Raw genomic sequence first — 21,828 nt, forward strand, 5'->3', positions numbered from 1 at the left:
GTGAAAAAAAGAGCCCAAAGAAGGGAGGACATAAGAAAAATTTGGCTAGGACTAAAAGAAATTAGACCATATTATAATCAAATGTATTTAGAAAAATTAATAATGATTTAAACTAATTTCCAAATCTCTTTTAGATATTTTTAGAATGCTTTGAAGTCTTTAAAAGAACCACTAATACAAATACCTATTTTCTGCAGTGTTTATTAGCAATTTGATACGTTACCCACAATTTCCTTCCTGGATACTCTGAAAAACAATATAAAAAAAATTACTGGGCCGGGCGCGGTGGCTCACGCCTGTAATCCCAGCACTTTGGGAGGCCGAGGCGGGTGGATCACGAGGTCAAGAGATTGAGACCATCCTGGTCAACATGGTGAAACCTCGTCTCTACTAAAAATACAAAAAATTAGCTGGGCATGGTGGTGCATGCCTGTAATCCCAGCTACTCAGGAGGCTGAGGCAGGAGAATTGCCTGAACCCAGGAGGCGGAGGTTGCGGTGAGCCGAGATCGCGCCATTGCACTCCAGCCTGGGTAACAAGAGCGAAACTCCGTCTCAAAAAAAAAAAAAAAAAAAAAATTACTGTCAAAACAAACTTTCCCCTAAAACATTTTTCCATCTTCAGAGACTTTTTAGGTGTCCTTTTGATTTTTTTAAAACATAAATTTATCTTTAACAAAGTAGATATTTTTTCTTTCGTATTTGTGATAGGGGTAACTTCTAGCACCCAGGAAACATGGCTGGTAATATTCTACTAAGTTATGTCCCTGATTCAAAGTTTATTTCTTCAAGGAGATAAATTTAAGTATTCTTTCTAAACCCTTAATTTCTAGAGCTTGATCTTTACCTTTTTTAAAAAAAGCCTTATTGAAGAAACTTAAACACGATAAAATGCATCCATTTTAAGGATACTGCTCTCTGAGTATTGACAAATGAGTACACCCATGCTACCACCACACCGATAAAGATACAGAACATTCTGTAGCCCTACTAAGTTTCTTTATGTCATTTTTTCAGTCAAAACCCACATCCTCCCTCCAGATACCCCGATGTGATTTTTATCACTATACATGAAGTTTGCTGGATCTAGAACTTCAAGTAAATGAGATCATATGGTATGTACTTCTCTGGCTTGTTTCTTTTACCTAGCATAATATTTTTGAGATTCATCCATGTTGTATCAGTTGTTCACTCCTATGGATTGCTAAGTAGTGTTCCACACAATGCAAGTTTACCTCGGGTTGCCAGATTTAACAAAAACAAGCAACACAAAACACAAAGCTGTTAAATTTGAATTCAGAAAATGGATTTTTTTTAGAATAAGTATGTTTTATGCAATACTGCTAAATTATTCGTTATCTGAAATTCGAGTTTAGCTGGAATCTAGTATTTCATCTGGCAACACTAGATCTATCACAGTTTGTCCGGGTGTGGTGGCTCACACCTGTAATCCCAGCACTTTAGGAGGTTGTGGTGGATAGATTGCTTGAAGCCAGGAGTTTGAGACCAGCCTGGGCAACATGGTGAAACACTGTCTCTACAAAAAAAAACAAAACAAAACAAAAAAAATTAGCCAGGTGTAGTGGCATGTGCTACTCAGGAGGCCGAGGTGGAAGGACTGCATAAACCTGGGAGCCTGGGAGGTTGAGGCTGCAGTGAGCTGAGATTGTACACGGCACTCCACCCTAGGTAACAGTGAGACTCTATCTCCAAAAAAAAAAAGGAAAGAAAAACATAGATCTATCACAATTTGTTTATTTAGTCAACTGTTGATGAGTACATAAATTGTTTCCTATTTTTGACTATTATAAATAAAGCTTCTATGGATATTCACATACAAGATATTTTTGTGGTAATGTTTTCACTTCTTTTGAATATTGAATAAATGCCTAAGAATAAAATGCTGAGTCATAAGTGTATGTTTAACATTATAATAAACTGCCAACTTGCTTTCTAAAATGGTTGTACTGATTTTACTTTTGTTTGAATGAACAAGAGATCTAGTTGCTTACTTCATCACCAAAAGTTTCATTTGTTAGTCTTTTTAATTTTGGCCATTCTAACGAGTGTAAAATGGTATCTCATTATGGTTTTATTTTAGAGTTCCCTGGTGACTAATAATGTTGCATATTTTCAATGTATGTGTTGTTCATTTGATTCTTCTTTTGTAAAGTGTCTGTTCAGGTTTTTGCCCATTTTTCATTTCTATTTTTTGCCTTATCACCAAGGCATAGCATTTCTTTATATATTTGGGATTCATGTCCTTGTTGGACATGTATATTATAAACATTTTCTTGTATTCTGTGTCTTGCCTTTTTGTTTTCTAAACTGCGTCTTTTTAAAAAAAGGTTTTAATTTTAATCAACTACTGTTTATCTTTTTTTCCAGTAATGCCTTTTCAGTTTAAGAAACTTTTGCCTATCTCAGAGTCCCAAAGATTTTCTTGTAAGTTTTAATTTTTGAAGTGTAGGCCAATTTTGGTATAAGGTCAATAACAAATTAATTTTTGTATGGGATATAAAGTAAAGGTCACATTTTATTTTTTCCACAAGGATAGCCAATTGTTCCAGCACCATTTGTTGAAAAGATATTTCTTTCCCCCACTGAATTCCATTGACCTTGTCAAAAAATAACTGAGTAGATAGTTGTGAATCTATATCTGGTCTTTCTGTTCGACTGTACTGATCTATACCACCGTCATTATGCCACTACCACAATCTTAATTGATGTATTAAAATTAGATATTTAGGTCCTCCAGTTTGGTTCTTTTTTTCAAAATTGTTTAGGCTATTGTTGGTCTTTTGATTTCCAAATAAATTTTGGAATCAACATGTTAATTTCTATGCATACACATAAAAACTGGTGAGATTTTGATTGATAAAGCATATATATATATATATATATATATATATATATCTCAACTTGGAGAGAATACAAATCTTTAAAAATATGGAGTTTCTATATCAATGAATAAAGTATTTTCTATTTATTTAGATCTTCTTTCATGTCTATCAGCATTTTATAGCTTCTACCTAGAAGACTTGCACATCTTTCATTAAGTTTATTCTCAAGCATTTTGTTTTTTGATGTTATTGTGAATACTGATTTTATTTTAATTTCATTTGTTAACTGTTGCTGTTATTTAGACATCCAGGTTTTTCATTTTTTTGGGGGTGTGAGGGGAAAGAGTCTTGCTCTGTCGCCCAGGCTGGAGTGCAGTGGCGCGATCTCAGTTCACTGCAACCTTCGTCTCCTGAGTTCAAGCGATTCTACTGCCTCTGCCTTTCACCACCACGCCCAGCTAATTTTTGTATTTTTAGTAGAGACAGGGTGTCACCATGTTGTCCAGGCTGGTAACAAACTCCTGTCCTCAAGTGATCCACCTGCCTCAGGCTCCCAAAGTGCTGGGACTGGGATTACAGGTGTGAGCCACCGCACCCAGCTGCTCTTTGAAATAATTATAGATACACTAAAGTTATCTATTTTTTTTTTGAGTGAGTTTTGGTAATTTATATCTTTCAGCTAATTGACTCTCATCTAAGTTGTCAAATTTATAGACATAATATTGTTGATAATATTTCCTTATTCACCTTTTAATGTCCTTGGAATCAGTAGTCATGTACCGTCTTTCATTCCTGATGTTGGCCATTTCTCCTCTCTCTCCCTCTCTGTCTCTCTCTGTCTCTCTGTCTCTTGTCAGCTTTGCTACAGTTTGACTTTTTTTTGTTTTTTTAATCTTTTCAGTGAGCCAGCTTTTGGTTTCAATAATTGATGTATTTCAGTTTTTTATTTTACTAATTTCTACTGTAATTTCTGTTTACTTAGTCTTGCTTGTATTGGGTTAATTTGCTCTTCTTTCTCTAGTTTCTCTAGGTGAAAATTAAGTTTGCAGGCTGTAGATGTTTTTTCCTTTCTAAAAATAAGCAATAAATACTATAAGTTTCTCTCAAAGCAGTACTTTATCTCACAAATACTAATACATTGCAATTTCATTTTTATTTAGTTCAGAATAGTTTTATTTAGTTCAGAATAGTTTTATTTAGTTCAGAATAGTTGAAATTTCTCTTTTGAGCTATAGATTCTTTAGAAGTGTTTTTTTGTGTGTGTGATTTTTTTGAAATATTTATGTATTTTCCGGATATATTTTTGTTACTGATTTTTAGTTTAATTCTATTATGGTCTGAGAACGTATTTTCTATATTTTCTATTCTTTGAAAGGGCAAAGGTTTCGTTTTGTTTAATGGCCCAGAATATTGTTTATCTTAGAGAATGTTCCATGTGCACTTGAGAAGAATGTTTTCTGCTGTTGTTGGCTGGAATGTCCTATAAATGCCAGTTAAATCAAGCTGGTTGATCGTATTGTTCATCTGTATTCTCACTGATATTCCACCTACTTGTTCTATCAAGTACTGATGCCTTCACTAAAGTTGTGGATTTGTCTTTCTCCTTTCAGATGTATCAGTTTTTACTTCATGTATTTTGAAACTCTTTTCTGAATGAATAAATATTTGGGAATATGTTTCTTGCATACAGGCCATATTTTTCTGTTTCTTTGAATGTCTGGTTTTTGTAAATTATGTACTGAGTACTGTGATTATTGTGCTGGAGAGACTGAGTTCTGTTTTCTTCTGAAAAAAAAAAAAAAAAAAAGCACTGACTGATCTTGAACTTGTGCAATCTTCATTTTAGGTTTCATTGGGGTGAATTTGTAGAAAGCCACATAACTTGGCAGAATCCAACCTCCGAAGCATCTCTACTCTGGGCATCTTGTCATGGCTTGGTCTCAGGGTTTGTTAGGGCAGGTCTGGAGTAGATCTTACTCCAAGGTGTGGTCCTGACTCCTAAGGTGTGGCTTTTTCCATGTTTTAGCTACTTGCCTGGGGTGTTAAAATGGTGTTAATGTGATCTCTCCATTCCGGCTGGGCTGCACTTTCAACAACCCCACAGCACTACCTGACTTCTATCCAGTGCTCTGCTTGCAGCTTTGTGGCTGCCGCTGTCTGGTAAGCCTTGGGTAGATAGCCTTATCCTCAGATGAGGATTCCTGAGGAATGCCCACATGGACATGGACTTCTGCCCCAGCCTTATCACCACAGCTGATCTCTTGTCACCTTTCCAGCTGCTCAAGCTGCCCTAAAATTTAATCTTTGCCTTTTAGCTCAGTGGGGCTACCAAGTTCTGTCTGGATTCCAGTCCACAAAGATGAGGTCAGAAATGTATTCCCAGACTGAATTCATGGAGTTCCTTTACGAGATTCCTCTCTGTTACGAATCAGTCTTTCATTATCTCTCTTCCAATGCATGGAAATGACTGCCCTTGGCCTCATATGTTTTATCTAATTTCGTGGTTGTTTATGAGTGAAAGGCTAACCAGTATCAGCTAATTATCATACATTAATTTAAAAATTGTGTATATTACAAAGAAAATAATGCTCTGTATTTTTTAGCATAGCTTTCCCCAATTTTTCACCTACCTAAATTAGCCACTTCTGAAACTTTTATTTATTATTGTGCTTTCTCATTTTTCTGTTTAACTATGGCTGTGGAATTTAGTTTTCATCATGATAAACTACTATTTTAAATTTGTTAGGGTTATATCTTCTCAATGTACTATTAGATTTATAGCAAGGGGCATCTTTGTGTAGTATTGGGCTTTTGGTAAAAGCAAGTAGTAACTTACAGGATATGATGTAAGAAGCACCGGAAAGCTTCCTAATTCCAAGTAGGAAATGAGAGCATTGATGTTTTAAGGAAAGGAGGTCATTGGAAGGGGCAAAACATTAGCAAAAGGAAATGTGTGTTCCCAAACCACAGGCAAAGCATCACCTTAAATCTTTAATGATTTTGCTGGCCTAAATATGTCCTAATTATGATTCTAAATAATGGGGATAAGAGATAATTACTGGCATAACAAATTTTTTAATTAAAAAATAAGAATAAAATCATTACAATCTATAAAGTGTGGTTTGTGAAATATGCCCATTAAAATAAATGTTTTTGTTATTGTGACCCTCTGGGATGGTGGAATTTTATATGTACTTTAATTACAAATTTCATTCTTTCATATGTCATAAGGTACTCCCCGCAATAATTTTAGGTGATGCTGAGGAACTAATACCTTAGGAAATATTTTTGAAAATGTCCTTATAGCACCCTATTAATTCTAAATACCCATTAAGATCCATACGTCCTGTGAGCAAGAATTTTAACTTACTATATTGCTTTCCAAATATGACTTCACTTTTTTTTTTTTTTTAACAGAGTTTCACTCTGTTGCCCAGTCTGGAGTGCAGTGGTGCCATCTCAGCTCACTGCAACCTCCATCTCCCAGGTTCAAGCGATTCTCCTGCCTCAGCGTCCTGAGTAATCAGGACTACAGGCGCATGCCACCATGCCTGGCCATTTTTTTGTATTTTTAGTAGAGATGGGGTTTTACCATGTTGGCCAGGCTGGTCTCAAACTCCTGACCTCAGGAGATCTGCCTGCCTTGGCCTCCCAAAGTGCTGGGATTACATGCGTGAGCCACCACACCCGGTCTGATTTTACATTTCTTATGCAATGTTCACTTCCTGTGCTTTAAAAAATGATCATAATTTTTATTGTGGTTTGTCACAGAATCGCTCTGAACATCATGTGTATGACATTCCTACTCTCGGCCACAAGATGGCCTCGTAAATAAACATTTTAGACATCATTTCTCAGCCTGATGATTTTGTTTCATGTTTCTTTGTTATGCTTTAACATATCTTTCATTTTTTCTTCTTTATTTGCAGAACAAAATACGACTTTTTTTAGTTTGGCCTTTAAATGATGTATTTCTTCTTTTGGTTGTTATTATGCATTCTTCTCTACAGATGTTTCACACAAGGGTGTCCAGTCTTTTGGCTTCCCTGGACCACATTGAAAGAAGAAGAATTGTCTTGGGCCACACATAAAACACACTAAAATTAACTATAGCTGATGAGCTAAAAAAAAAAATCACAAAAAATCTCTTAATGTTTTAAGAAAGTTTACAGATTTGTGTCAGACCACATTCAAGGCCCTCTTGGGCCATGGTTTGGACAAGCTTGTTCTAGGACAATCCAGAAATTAATCACACCCCTACTATTCTGCATCGGTTGTTGTTTCATTACCTTATATTGGAATATTGCAGTGCTGCCACCAGAAGCTAAGGACATAGGCTGCACAGTGTACTCACATTAGGAAACTCCATGATAAAATCATAAGCATTTGCTTCCCTTGCTGCTCTCTCCACCTCTTCATCAGTCACATCATCTCGTCCATACTTGATATTGTTACTGATGGTGGTCCCGAACAAAACAGGCTCTTGGCTGACCACTCCAATATGTTCCCGGTAATGCCGCACATTTAAAGCTCTGATGTCATTCTTATCCACTGTGATCTGCCAATCCAAAGAATGAACCATGTTGTGATGCCTTTTACTGTGTTGATTTTAGAGTATCTTGTACTAAACCAAAATATAAGCTGAGAAGTAGCATATTTTAAGAATCAAAGACTATATTTTGGATAAAATATTTATAACATATATTGTCCATAGACTTTTTCTGGTAGATGGGAACAAACAATATTGCAAAAGAGTAATAGGTCTAAAATCTTGCCAGATCATCTAATTATCTTAATTCTAAGATCCACAAGTTAGATATTATAAAGATACATATTCTAGGTTCCCCAGATGTTTTTATGTAGACATGTACAAAAAACTTCAGTTTTGTTATTTTAAGACTGATGTGACCCTTAAATTTCTTCTAGAAAATAGCCTTCATCATTTGAATACCTCATACCCCTGCAAAAGACAAAAGTGTCTTCAATTCATTGCTATACCTAATAATAAGTAATCTGTCTTCTCCACAGGTGGTGCCATTGCAAATTACCCCAGCATACTCCAGTGACAGAAGCCAGGGTGTGGTAATTCTAACTTATACAGTCTCTATTTCTTACCAGTGCTTGTTTTCTGTCGGGGCATGGGTATTCTATGCAACTATTTTATACATGTAACACTCATCTAATAATTTATGTAGTCACATGGGTCTAGGATACTTTAAATGAAAACTAAGAAGTAAAATTTAAATAAAGCCAGGCTCTGGGGGAGTAGGTTTTCTTTTAAAAATAACTGTTGAAAGTTTGAACAGAAGCATTAAGAATCATACACTTTTGAGCATCAAATCTCATCCTCTATGCCACTTACAAGGCTAAGAAAGTAAGTGCAACATTGTAAGCTCCAAGAAAAGAAAAAAAGAAGTGGAGATGTTTTCTACATCATTCTTGGACAAACTTTGAAATTCTTGGTAGATGCTGGATACTGACATTAATATGCTACTTTTCTCCACAACATTCACTCCCTTCTAACATACTATATAATTTACTTATTTTATTTATTGTTCATCTCTGATTATTAGAATGTAAACTTCATGAGGGCAGATTTTTATCTATGTTATTCACATAGGTATTCTCAGAACCTAAAACTGCCTGGCACTAAATAAATATTTGTTAAATGAATAGATACAAAGGGAAGAAAACAATATGGCTTCTCTCCCAGCTGTACTGTTGGAAATGAAAAGTTACATTTTCATTTCCAACAGTAGAGCTGTGAGCTCTGAGGTGTTTCCATATTCCATTAGGTAGACTGCATGGTTTTGCTAGCTGCACTTACAAAGCCATTATCTGGATCATACAGCCTCTGCAGAAGCTGGACTACCGTACTCTTCCCACTGCCATTGGGACCGACCAAGGCGACCGTCTCTCCAGACTTAATTCTGAGATTCAGACCTTTCAGAATCTATTGGAATGTATGGAGGAAAAATCATAAAACTGCAATAGGAATATGATGGACACATTTTCAGAAAATGAATATATAATTATAAACCAAAACAAATTCTTCTGTGGAACTTAAAAAAAAATTAGATCTTGTTATGTTTGTTTCATGTGCATGTATAATAATAGCTTAAATAACTTATGAAAATAATAGTAAAATAATCTCTCATTATCTCTCTCTGTAAAGAAGAGATCTAAATTAAGAGTACTCTCAGAATATTAACTAGTAAAACTATTCACATTTTCAACTAAAATGTTTTATATGAATTTTGACTATCAAGTTAATGAGAGTCTTGTCTTAATTTGTAACAAGTGAATGAAATCTTGCCAGATATTGTCACAAGCTATTTAAGGAAGCTCCTTCTTAGAATATACTAACATAATTGCAAAGCATATTTTAAAGTAAAACAACTGGCAAAGTTTCTCAGGGACTCACAATAGATGATAGTTTATCGTTAGAAACCCTGGTAGGTCTCATGGTGAGCCATGAGGAAACATTTTAAACATTTTCTCAATGACTGGAGTTGTTACAGCGTTTAGTGTCTCAGGTACCTGCAGTGTAAGTGAAGTCTCACAATAATGACCCTCTCAAACGACAACAGTGATCCTGTTGAGAAATTCTCACCTATCCTTGCTTGCATCTGTATGTAGTTAGCCCTAAACAGGGGAATCTCCCCTTGAATTCTCTTACTTTGATCTCACCATTTGTAAAGCAATGGACCCTTTGCATAAGCCAAACATAAAACCTTCAAAGGGCCAAGCAGAGAAAAGTTCTCTGAAGGAGGTGAGAAATCGAGGACCACGAGGAGTACCTCTTCTCACACCTGCACTTTTACTCTAGATTTGGTTTCTGATCGTTCCTTGAAATAATTTGTTTTATTTATTTCAAATGGGTGGACCAAAAAAAATTTCATTCTTTAGTTTAACAAAAAGGGTTATGTTTCAAAAGTTTATTTTAAAAATAGTTGTTTAAAACCCAAAGAACACTTTCCCATGCAATATAATGGCAAAATTAGTGCTTAAGTCCTCAGGAAGCCAATCCAAATGTAGTTGCAAAATGTAGTTTGAAATTCTCTACAGTTAAGAAAAATGGTGGAAGTCAATACGATTCCAATAATGGCAATTAAGTAATAATTTTTTTAAAAAAATAGAGAGCTTTGAAAAGAGAATTTCAATCAAAATTTTAATCAGAGGAAAATAAGGAAGTAGAAGTAGGTAGGTCTATACAAATTCTATAAAAGACATTAGAAATTGATTACATTAGTAATTTTATGTATTTCACTTAAAATCATGTCTTTTCTATGAAGCAATTGTTTTATTATTAATAATTACCTTTTTCGGTCTTTAACAACAACTACTTTTTGGGTAAATACACTAATGAAGTCAAAGGGGGAAGGCAATAAAGTCACACGTTTTCACAAGAACTTGTCAAAGGCTAAATGATAGAGTAGGATAAACTCTGTGTTTGTGTGTATGCGTGTGTGTGTATGTGTAAAGGTGATAAAGTACTAGCCGCAATTGCTGATGCAGTAAAAGCCCTAGGAAAGGCAGAAGGAAAAGGCACATGTGCATAATTCTCCTAGGTTGAGACAAAGGGGTTAAAATGTTATCTATGTTGAGTGGGGTAGCATCTAGGAGCCACCAATAGGTGGCACCATCAACCAAAGACACTTTGGTGTGTTCCCAAATCCAGAGTAGAAGAATTTCACAGAGCTGAAAATGCTTTAGTCAGCTGAATATAGAAAAAATGCTGCAAAATATCACTTGTTGATCCAAAGTTATTTGTTCATTATTTATCTATCTCCTCAAGTCTGTAAGCAAAGTAGCCAAAATCTTGGTCAAAGTGATCCTAAGTAATCATGTCAGAGAAGATCTTGGCCAGTAGAAGAAAATTTCAGAAAACTGTACAATCATATAATTTGTTTTAACCTACCTTGATAGAAGGTCTTGATGGATAATTGAAAGAAACATTTTTAAATTCCACAGTTCCTTCTATGGATTCTGGTTTATATCCAGCTGTTGAAAAGTTATCTATACTGGGTTTCTTGGAAAAACAAAGGAAATGTTATAAATCTTCAAAGGAGTAAGCTGACACTCTCTACATCCTAAAAATAGTTTAAGGTTGGTTTTCTTCCACAACGGTTTCCTTTCTGCTTTAGAAATGCATTGAGTTAGATGTGAAGGTTTCAGTAAAACACAGTCTCCTTGTAGAAAAGAGCTAAAAGCAATCTCTCTTTCCCATAAACAACTGAGCAACATTAATTTTTCCATTCTATTGTTTTAGTGAAGCAAGTGTGCGTGTTTTTTGTCGCCTTCTTGCAGTAATGATAGTTATTCTTCAAAGCAATAAGAGGTCTTACCTTATCAATAACCTGGAAAATATTAAAGGCAGCTCCTCGGGCCATCATGAAGGTTTCAAAATGAGGGGCTGCTGCTCCAATGCAATAACTACTATGGATTACACTAAAGAAAACCTGCAGGAACAAATAAAATGATATTTAGCTTTCTGCAGTTATATAAGAAAGACAATAGAATGTAATATATAATTATTGGTTTGGGCTCACAGAGAGATATTAGAAAAATTAGGTAAGAAAGAATGAAAGATATGATCAAATAAAAAGGAAACACAAATTAATCCAAGTATCCTTGGCCTTTTCCTAATATGGAAACAACTTTTGACTTTCCCACAGTCTTCTAGTTATCACCTGCTGGGATGTGTGACCGGGAAAATCTGCTGACTGAAGTGTGCTGGCCATGTATAAACCCAATGGTGAGTTACACTCCCCTCCTTGCTAGGTGACCCCTTGAACTTTAAAAAGAAAAATGCAGTAGATTTCCTTGGCTCAGAGACATTGTACTGTTTTCATTCAAACTGTTTTGGAATTTTTGTACTGGGGACAGTTATCCATTTTAAGAGAGACTCATCTCCGCAAAAAGTCAAATAAGAAAATAATCCCTCAAGTTAGGAGCTCTTCTTATTCCTATCTTTTAGATGAGGATGCTCAGGCTTAGTAAGCCATTTACCTAGCCACACATAAATTGAGGAGCACGAATGAGTAAAAAAAATCCTTCATGATCATATTTCACTTTATATGAGATAAATGAATAGCTGAAATCTTAATTATGAATGCCTCAAATTCAAAAGATGAATTTAATGGAAAGAAGAGAAATCTATAGAATAGAAAGGCCAAATCGGGATCAAAGATATAGAGCACATCATTTTGATTCATCAAGACAAATGTTTCTTAATCCTGTACTGATCTGTTTATTGTTGTAACTTGGGAGGATAACTGAATAAATTATTATTTAACATATAACCCCTAGAAACTTAAAAGTCTTCAAACTGTGATATTGGACAGAGCTATATGTAGTCTGCTTTTAACATTACTACATACTGAAAGAACAGAGGAAGAGGAGGTGAGTGCAAACTCTACAGACTATTTATAGAGAGAAGACATTTAGCAAGGTGAATGTAGAATGCCCTCTGATCTCGGCCAAGATGAAGGGAAAAATCTCACTAAAGAATGGCCTTTTTCACTGTTAGATTAAGAAAACTGAATGTATCTCCAATGGGGAATTCAATTATGATTCTTCTAAAAGCAGAATGCAGATGCTTGACACAACGAGGACACTAAAACATGTTGGATGAATAAATCCTGTCAATTCATAACTATAAAGGTGCATACAAATAATTTGAGGTAAACAAATATTTGTTTATTAAAAATGTTCATCTTTGAATATTCATCTTTGAAAAGGAATTTTGGCTAAACTAGATAAGGAAAGATTTTCCAGGCCAAATACCTTGTTCTCAAACAAGACTTACAGCAAGAACAGTCCCGATGGTATATCCAGGTTCTCCATTAAGAATCAAGGAGGTTCCATACCAAAAAGCAAGTCCATAGGTTCCGTTCATAAAGAAGTACACGGCACCAAGAGACAGTTTTGAAGCTATAGCCTTTTTGATGCCAAAATCCTTTGCATCTTTGAGATTCTGTGTATACCTTACAAAAACAGAACACAACTTAGTAGCCACTGGGGAAAATAAAACCAAGCAGATTTTGTTATATTCAAAGGGACAGACCTTTGAAGTTCTTTCTTCTGGCCCCCAAAGGCTATGACTGTTCGGATTGATGACAAAACTTCTTCCGCCACAGCCCCAGCTTTGGAATAGGCATTTAATTCCTTACTGGTCAATGAGATGACCATCTGTAATAAACCACCACCACAGTTAAAGAATGACTCTGCATAGTAATAATGTACTGAGCATTGAAGTCAGGCAGAATTTGAATTCTAGGTAGCCTAATGGTATGTTTTAAAACTCTATCTCTGTATTTTTAAAAACTCTTTTTGGAAAAGGACGTCTACATTGGCACATTTGAGAAAGACTTGATTTGGAGAAGGATATTAAGGACACCATTTTTGTGTGTGTACACTCTGGAAATTAGTGGGACTGATTTGACTTGATTTGATTTGTTGCTATGTACAAAGCAAAGCTTCCAGAGGGTGTGGGTCTCAGGGCTGTGTCAGAAAGAGGAACACAATCCTGACGACGTGTGGGACGTAACAATAAAATCATTACTGCATGTTGCAGTCTCTCTAGTAAATGCTTTGTCTTCAAATACTAAGAGGTAAGATTTCAGAGAGAAAGGGGAAAATATCACTACTGGTAACTAGACAGGTTTACCTGATTTCACATGGCCTTTCTCTGTTATGTGTCCCATTTACTAATCCTTTTACAGTTTTGTACTTAGCACAACAGTTCCACCAAAGGGAACAGCGAGAACACTGCCTTCAGAGCTGTGAATTTGTAACTATTGCCTATTTGCATAGCAAGGCTATCCACCTTAAAAATATATTCCACATAGTAGGAGCTGATTTTATATAAGACATGCTTGGATAACTGTTAAAGTCAGAGGGTAGAAGAAGCTGAGTAATACTCATTATTTTCTGAGTTCACTTTCTAAAGATAATTATTCCTGTAGTATATCACTAGGGGGAAACACCACCTGGCACAAATCCTTGTGCTTAGCAAGTGTTTCATAGATAATTGCCAGGTTGAATTGAAGGAAGGTAGAAACAATCCATTCTGGTATTGCATCATTTGGATAACTCTGACCTTCACCTACTTCTGCTGCTTGATCAATTAATACAGTAATAGAATTTAGACTACCCACTGCTATTCCTTTAAACTTCCTTGTTTACCTCTCTTCTGTGGGGAGTTAAGGTTCTGATGTTAGTAACTTACTGCAGCCAGTCTTTCTACTGAGATTTCCTTCCTCATTTCAAATAAGCTGAGGATGAAGGTTTTGATAAAGGCTACAAAGTCAACACTTGGAGTCACACTAAGTAAAAGTGTGCTGTCCAAATATCCAAGCCTGTTGTTAAGGGATTAGTCCACTATTGAATATTTTTATTGCTGAAAATTCTTGTTTGGTTGAATTTGTATATGGTTAGCAAATAAACTCTGGGAATGTTATGAACTGGGTTTCCATAAAGAACAATTAGTATCGCAGTTTAAAGCACTGTGCCTCCGATTTAGAAGATGAGTATATACACTGATAGAATTGCCAAAGATATGATTTGGAGAGTAATATTAGAGATATATTTGTTGTTTTTAGACTTCATAAGATACTGGTTTCAAAACCAGGCTGTAAATAAGGTTACAATTTTGTGGTATACTTACACCAAAACAGTGCTAAAAATGTAATTTAGAATGCAAGTACATAATTTGTTTAAAAAACTGAAACATACTCATGTGGTACATAAAAATAGATATTAGCAGACATTTGAAATGTAATTGAAAGCCTTATCAAAATATAAACTTGGCTAGTGAGGTGGCTTACTAGCCTGCAATTCCAGTACTTTGGGAGGCCAAGGTGGGTGGATTGCTTGAGCCCAGGAATTTGAGATTTGCCTGGGCAACATGGCAAAAACCTGTCTCTACAAAAAGTACAAAACTTAGGTGGGCATGGTCACATGCGCCTGTAGTCCTACAGCTACTTGGGGGCTGAGGTGGGAGGATGACTTGAGCCTGGGAAGTTGAGGCTGCAGTGAACTGTGTTTGCACCACTGTACTCCAGCTTGGGTGACAAAGTGAGACTTTGCCTCAAAAAGAATTTACATATAGATGTGTATATATATAAACTTTAAGAGGGTGCTATAAAAATGTGTTTTAAGTGTTTACTGTTTTAGGATTTTCTTATTCTATTCTACCCAGTGAAATGAATCGTAACACATTTATTTGGGAATTTAGAACCAACAAGGCTGTCCCAATAGCAATAACTAAACATCACATGTATAATGGCATCATACTTTATCCATGCTACCACTTGAAGTTATGTTAGACTGCTAAATGAAGAGAAATGTTTTCAATTTTGTAAGATACTAAAAACAAACTTTATTTTAGCCAAATAAGTTGAAGATAGAAAGGCGACTAATTATGAACAAAATCAAAAGTATTCGTGGTGTATAATATCCCTTTGGAGTTTGGGACGTGGCAAATGAATAGAAAAGCCATTTTTTGACAAACTCAGTGAGTCATTTAGTCCACACTGCTGCTTCCATTCAGGATTGTATCAGCCAGCTCGCTTACCTTAGAACATGCTGCTGCTGAAGCCATTATAAGAGGAGACATGGATAGAGTCACTAGGGTGAGTTTCCAACCTTTCATCAAACCAATTGCCAGGCCAATCAAAAAAGTAGACATGTTTTGAAAAAGCAGAGCAATCTTGTCTCCAATACCATCGCTGATTTTGTCGATGTCACTGAAACAAGCAAATAAATGTAGTTAAGTCATTTACATGTCACATATGAAAACAAAGCTAACATACTACAATATCATCCTCTTACTCAGTCATACGAGTGTTAAGTTCACCGATGTCACAGCTATCAAACCAGCCGACGTCCTGTGCCAAAACTGCATGAAAAAACTGTTTTCGAATCCTCTTGGTCTGTCGTGCTGCAGTTATAATCCAAAAGGAAATCTGTATGTAGCCAAAAATCAAGGCAGCAACGCCTATTCCAACATAATACAGGGTCAACCTGAAGAAAGAGTGTAAGAATATGAGACAGCAGCACATTTTCCTCTTGTTACACACAAAAAGTCAATCACAGTATTTGATTGAGGAAATTTATGCTAGAACCTATAAAGAGAACTAAAAATAACATGCGATGAGGTGAAGAACATTGAATGTAATGATCTAGGTTTCCCTGGTAAGACATAGAGTATATCTGTTACATTATTGGCAGAAATTAGTATTTTTAAACACTCTTGCTACTTGTATTTCCTTTCAGTATTTTTAATACTTTCATATGAAAAATTTCCATTGAGGTAATTAGGCAACTGTAGGCAGAACTGGAGGGTAAAAAAAAAATGATAGCAGTCAAAAGCATTTGATAAAAAGCTTAAAAACTATGCATAGTCAGCCCAAAATTCAACTTAAGGAATTCACCCTAAGGTGATATGTACAAAGATTCATCTATATAAATGGTTTTTGTAGCATTTGTAACAATATGGAAAAGCTGAAAACCATCCAAATGTGGAACAGTAGGAGACCAGATAAGAAATGTAATTATTTAATAAATATATACTGAGTGCCTACTATGTCTGAGGTCCTAGAGACACAGCCATGAACAAGATAGTAAGTCCTCCAGTTCTGGGAGGAGGTAGACAATACACAAAGAGAAAAAAAAATAGGTTTTTCTATGAAAGAAGTAAATAGGGTGATAGGCCACAGAATAACTGGTGGATAAACATGGGTTGGGAGAGCTAGTGCAGATAAATAGAGTGGTTAAGAAAAGTTTCTGTGAGGAAGTGATATTATAGCTGGGATCCAAAACATGAAATTAAGCCAGCCATAAAAAGAGCAGGAAGTGCATTCCAGGGAGAGGAAAAACATCTCTCCCAGGAGAGACTGAGTCAAAAAAAGTTGTTTAGCATGTTCCAGAAACAAAAGAAGTCCTAAGTGGTAAGAAATGATGAGGCTGGAGAATCTGGCATGTTCTAGGGTTTTTATAGTGCGTATTTCACCTTTTATTCTAAGAGAAGCAGAAGATCATTGGAAGATCTAAGCATGGGATGGCATTATCAACTTTTTAAAAGACCACTCCAGCTTCTCTGTGGAGGATGGATGAAAGCAGAAATAATGGAAGCAGGAAGTTCTGTTAAGAAGCTACTGCCATGGCCAAGGTGAGAAGAATCGGGGCCTGGATGAGGATCATGGTAGCCTACATAAAAAGAAGCAGACAGATTTTATGTGTATTTTAGAAACAAAAATATTGCCAGACTAATGGACACCCTGAACAAGAACAACCAACTTTCTCTGCCAGACACATAACTGGGAAGACTGTCAAAGCAAAAATCTCCATTCCTGCCTCCAAATGACACCTATCCTGAAAAAGAAAAATCCTTTTCATTCAGTCCTCTAGATTATGAGAATTTGATCTGCCTGAAGAGCACCAGATTGTATGCCTCACCTTGAATGAAGTACCTTTCATGATCCTTGAAGAGAAGAGAGAACTTGAAAAGTTGTCACAGGTAGGCCTGCCCTTTGCCTATGAGGATTCTCTCTCTCCCATGGGGATCTAATCAGCCACAGTCTCCTTCAAGCATACAATTGGCCCAGAATGTTCAATTGCCAACTGTTTGCTCTAGCATGGATATTTAGATTTCTTAGTGCTTTATAATTTTTTTGCTTTTTTTTAAAAAAGATGGGATCTTGCTGTATTGCCCAGGCTGTCCTCAAATTCTGAGGCTTAAGGGATTCTCCTGCCTCAGCCTCCTGAGTAGCTGGCACTGATGGTCCATAACACTGGGACTATAGGTACACACTAGTGTCTTATTGTGTGTGTGTGTGTGTGTGTGTGTGTGTAATAATAAAGTAATCTTTGTCTTCCTGAAAAAAAGTTGCCAATGTATTGGATATGAGGAATGTAGGAAAGGGAGAAATCAAGAATAACTTCTTAGGTTTTGAGTTGAACAGCTGGTGATGAGGATATCACTTTCATTTGTGAGGGACTGGGACAAAGACAAGATTTGCAGGACATAGAGAGAGCTCAGATTTAGATTTGCAAAGACTGAAATGCCTGTTAAACCTCAAAGTGGAGATCGAGTAAGAAGCTGAAAATGAGAAATGGAAGCATAAGAGAGGGGGGTCTAGGCAAGGGATGTGGATTTGAAAGCAGTAACTGTTAGGCAGGTGGTAATTAAAACAAAGGGACTGGCTGAGAACACCCAGGTAGAGGAAGAATTAAGTGAATCTGCCAAGAGGCTAGTGAGGTAGTTGCTAGAAGGCTGTGATGTGCCCTATGTAGAAAACAAGTGTGTCAGATGGGCTTCATTCAGGCATGAGATATAGTGCTGTTGACGATGAGTTCAATATTAAAGAATCACTGACACATATTAAATAAGATGACTTTAAACAAAAGCACACATAAAGTGAGGTTGCATATTATTTGGTTGATGAAGTTTGTTACCAGAGACTCACAGGATCCTAACACTGTATTTCTCCTAAGGGTAATGAATGGTTTAGAATTTGATAATTCAATTTTCACAGAAACTTTAATAGAACATAACTATCACAAATAATTTACTGTGTTTTCTTGTAAGAGGTACTATTCAAGGATAGGATGGAACACTACAGCCTTAATACAAATCATCTAGCTGAATTTTTTTAATGTTGTGGGGAAAATGTTTGCAATAATCAAGTAAAATAAATGTAAGATGAATACACTGAAAACCACAAGACATTATTAGGAGAAGTTAAAGAAGATCTAAATAAATGAAGAGACACTCCTTGTTGATGGACTGGGAGACTCAGTGTTGTTAAGATGACAATTTTCCCCAAATTTATTGATAGATTCAATGCAATCCCTTTCAAAATTCTCATGTGTGCTCTCCTAAATAGACAAGGTGATCATAAAAAATATTTATAGAAATGTAGAGAACTCAGAATAGTCAAAGTAATTTTTAAAAAGAACAAATTTGGAGAACTTACATTTCCTGAGTTTGTTTATTAAAACTATAAAACTACAGTAATCTAAACAGTACAGTACTGGCATAAAGACAGATATATCAATAACTGCAACAGAGCTGAGAGAACAGAAACTGACCCTTACATTTATTGGCAGTTGATTTTTAGCAAAGGTGCCAAGGCAATGCACTTGAGAAATGCATTTGTGTTTTCAACAAATGATTCTGGGACAACTAGATAGCCACATGCAAAAAAGATAAATTTAAAACATTACCTCACATCATTCACAGAAATTAACTCAAAATGGATCACAGACCTAAGGGTTTAAGAGTTAAAACATTGTGATTTCAAGAAGAAAATGTAAAGGAAAATCTTCATCATCCTGGGTTAGGCAAAAAATTCCCACACCCAAAAGTGTAATCCATAAAATAAAAACTTAATGAATTGAACTTTACCAAAGATAAAAATTTTGTCCTTCAAAAGAAACCTCTAAGAAAGTGAAAACTCCAACAGATGGAAAGGAAATATTTGCCAATCGTATATCTGACAAAGAACTTGTAATCAGAATTTATAAAGAATTATTTCCACAATAATAAGAGGACAAATGGCACAATTTAAAAATAGGTAAAATATTTAAATGGACATTTCATCAAAGAAAATATATTAATAGATTAAAAAGTACATTAAATGTTCATCATTAGTCACTAGGGAAATGCAAATTAAAGTCATAATACCCCTTCATACCTACTACAATGGCTGTAATTAAAAAGGCAGACAGTAACAGGTGTTGATAAGGATGTGGAGAAACTGGAACCCTCAGACCCTGCTGGTGAGACAGTAAAATGGTGTAGCCACTTTGAAAAAACAGTTTGGCAGTGTTTTAAAGTGACAAACCTAAATTTATCATATGACCTAGCAGTTCCACTCCTAGGTCTACTCAAAAGTAATAAAAACATATGTCCACACAAAGAAGTGTAGATTAGTGTTCACAGAAGCATTATTTGTAAATAGCCAAAAAGTAGAAATAATCCAAATGTCCATCAGCTGCTGAAGAGATAAACATAATGTGATACAGCTTTGCAATGGATTACTAGTAAGCAATAACACGCAATAAACTACTCCTACCTGTTATGACATGGATGAACCTCAAAAACTGTATGCCAACAAAAGAAGCCAGGTGCAAGAACCTTACGTATTATATATTTCCATGCATATGCAATGTCAATAATATGCAAATCTTTCAAGATAAAAGCAGATAAGGAGTTGCTTCAAGCTGAGCATGGGAATAGGGATTGTTTGCAAATGAGAATCTTTGTAGAAGGATAAAAGTGTTCTACAAACATTGTGGTGATGGTTGTACAACCCTATACATTTACAAAAATCATTAAGTTGCACAATTAAAACTGGTAAATTATATGCTAAGTAAATTATACATCAACAAAGGTATTAAAATCATATAAACAGTACAATTATACTAAAATTACATATGTACCACTATACATGTGAAAATACTATAATAATATAAACAAATTAATATTCATATCTATTAGTAGTGGGATTATGTACAAGTGATTTGTCTTCTTTGACCATCACATTTTCTACAATGAAAATATGATCTAATCAGAAAAAATAATTTAAAATAATTTTATAGAAGCACTGACTTACTTTAAAAAAAATTCCTTATAAACAAACAAAACAACACATTCAATTTTTCCATGTGGAAGAACTCTACTTATTAACTCCTCATTCATCTAGTAATCAGACTTCCAAACTACCTGGGATCCAGAATAAGAATTTTAGTAGTCCCAGAGCCAAGGCAATTAATTTTGCATCATGAAATGAAGCCACCCTTGAGGGCTTAGCTTTCTGATTCCAAAAGTCACCCAAATTAGGATTGATTTAATGGCTTCATTTATTGAGCATTTACTATATATCTGTTAATCTAACACAAACTTGGCTGTCTAGTTTGCCCCTTCTGTTTCAGGTAGGTTATGCTAGATACATTAGAAGTGGCAAAAGAAAAGGATCAAGTTGCTTAGAAGTTCATACAGAATTAAGTAATCAACTTTTGACAGCAAAAGAGAAGGAAACATATTGAACAGCAGTAATCCTGGCACTATTTAGTCATTCTAATCTAGAGTCAGCAAGAAAAGATTCAACTATTTTTAGAATAATTTTCTGATAAATAAGACGGAGACATAGACTTAACATTGAAATGATAAAACTGAGTCATTTTCTTTGGAAAATAACAGGTAGAATAGAATTCTTCAGTTTCTGATTATTACAAATGGAAGAAGTATTATTACTTTACACGCAGAAAAATTATGCAAATCAATGCTTCCCAAAAATATGTTCATTAAAATATTGGTTCCACAGATGCTAATAAGTTTTAATGGAAAGAAATTAGGTTCCATAATCAAATATTAATAGGGTTGGAAAACTTGGATTAAACCAAGCTAACTAAGTGGAGCCTTTACTAGCCGTATTGTCATGTATGTATCTCATAGGAGGCTGTCATAGATAACGTTTTCCAAACCAATTTGACTGAAGGATCTTCTTTAACATGTATCACAAATATTTCCAAAGTATTAATGTACTTTGGAATATATTAATAACTATAATAAATACTAATTAATGTATTGAATATTATAGGTGTTCTTTTCTTTTCTTTTTTTTCTTTTCTTGTTTTTAATGGAGTCTCTTTCTTTCACCCAGGCTGGAGTGCAATGGTGTGATCTTGGCTCACTGCAACCTCTGAGTCCCAGGTTCAAGTGATTCTCCTGCCTCAGCTTCCTGAGTAGCTGGGACTACAGGTGCCCACCACCACACCCAGCTAATTTTTGTATTCTTAGTAAAGATGGGGTTTCACCATGTTGGCCAGGCTAGTCTTGAACTCCTGACCTCAAGTGATCTGCTGGACTCCACCTTCTAAAATGTTGGGATTACATGCGTGAGCCACCGCGACTGATCTTGGTAATAAATCTCTCATTATTTAAACAAATCTTGAAAAAATAAAAAAACAGGCTA

The 21,828-nt window shown here is 35.4% G+C and overlaps 1 protein-coding gene across 2 annotated transcripts in view; it reads right to left on the minus strand.

Annotated features, from left to right (window-relative positions):
* Positions 1–21,828, minus strand: part of ABCB5 (ATP binding cassette subfamily B member 5) — a 112,361-nt gene that overhangs the window by 80,190 nt on the left and 10,343 nt on the right. The window contains exons 5-12 of one of the 2 annotated variants that reach the window (XM_012447735.2): positions 15,680–15,871; positions 15,423–15,594; positions 12,912–13,036; positions 12,654–12,831; positions 11,191–11,304; positions 10,764–10,874; positions 8,670–8,795; positions 7,197–7,400 (exon numbers count right to left, since the gene is read on the minus strand). In XM_012447735.2, coding sequence (XP_012303158.2) covers positions 7,197–7,400; positions 8,670–8,795; positions 10,764–10,874; positions 11,191–11,304; positions 12,654–12,831; positions 12,912–13,036; positions 15,423–15,594; positions 15,680–15,871 — 1,222 coding nt within the window. Of the gene's footprint in view, positions 1–7,196; positions 7,401–8,669; positions 8,796–10,763; positions 10,875–11,190; positions 11,465–12,653; positions 12,832–12,911; positions 13,037–15,422; positions 15,595–15,679; positions 15,872–21,828 lie in introns of those variants that run through there. The other variant, XM_012447736.2, reaches the window with a different exon arrangement.

The sequence above is a fragment of the Aotus nancymaae genome, unplaced genomic scaffold (genome assembly GCF_030222135.1).
Source record: "Aotus nancymaae isolate 86718 unplaced genomic scaffold, 86718_ANA_hifiasm-v0.15.2.pri h1tg000025l, whole genome shotgun sequence".
Lineage (NCBI taxonomy): Eukaryota > Metazoa > Chordata > Mammalia > Primates > Aotidae > Aotus > Aotus nancymaae.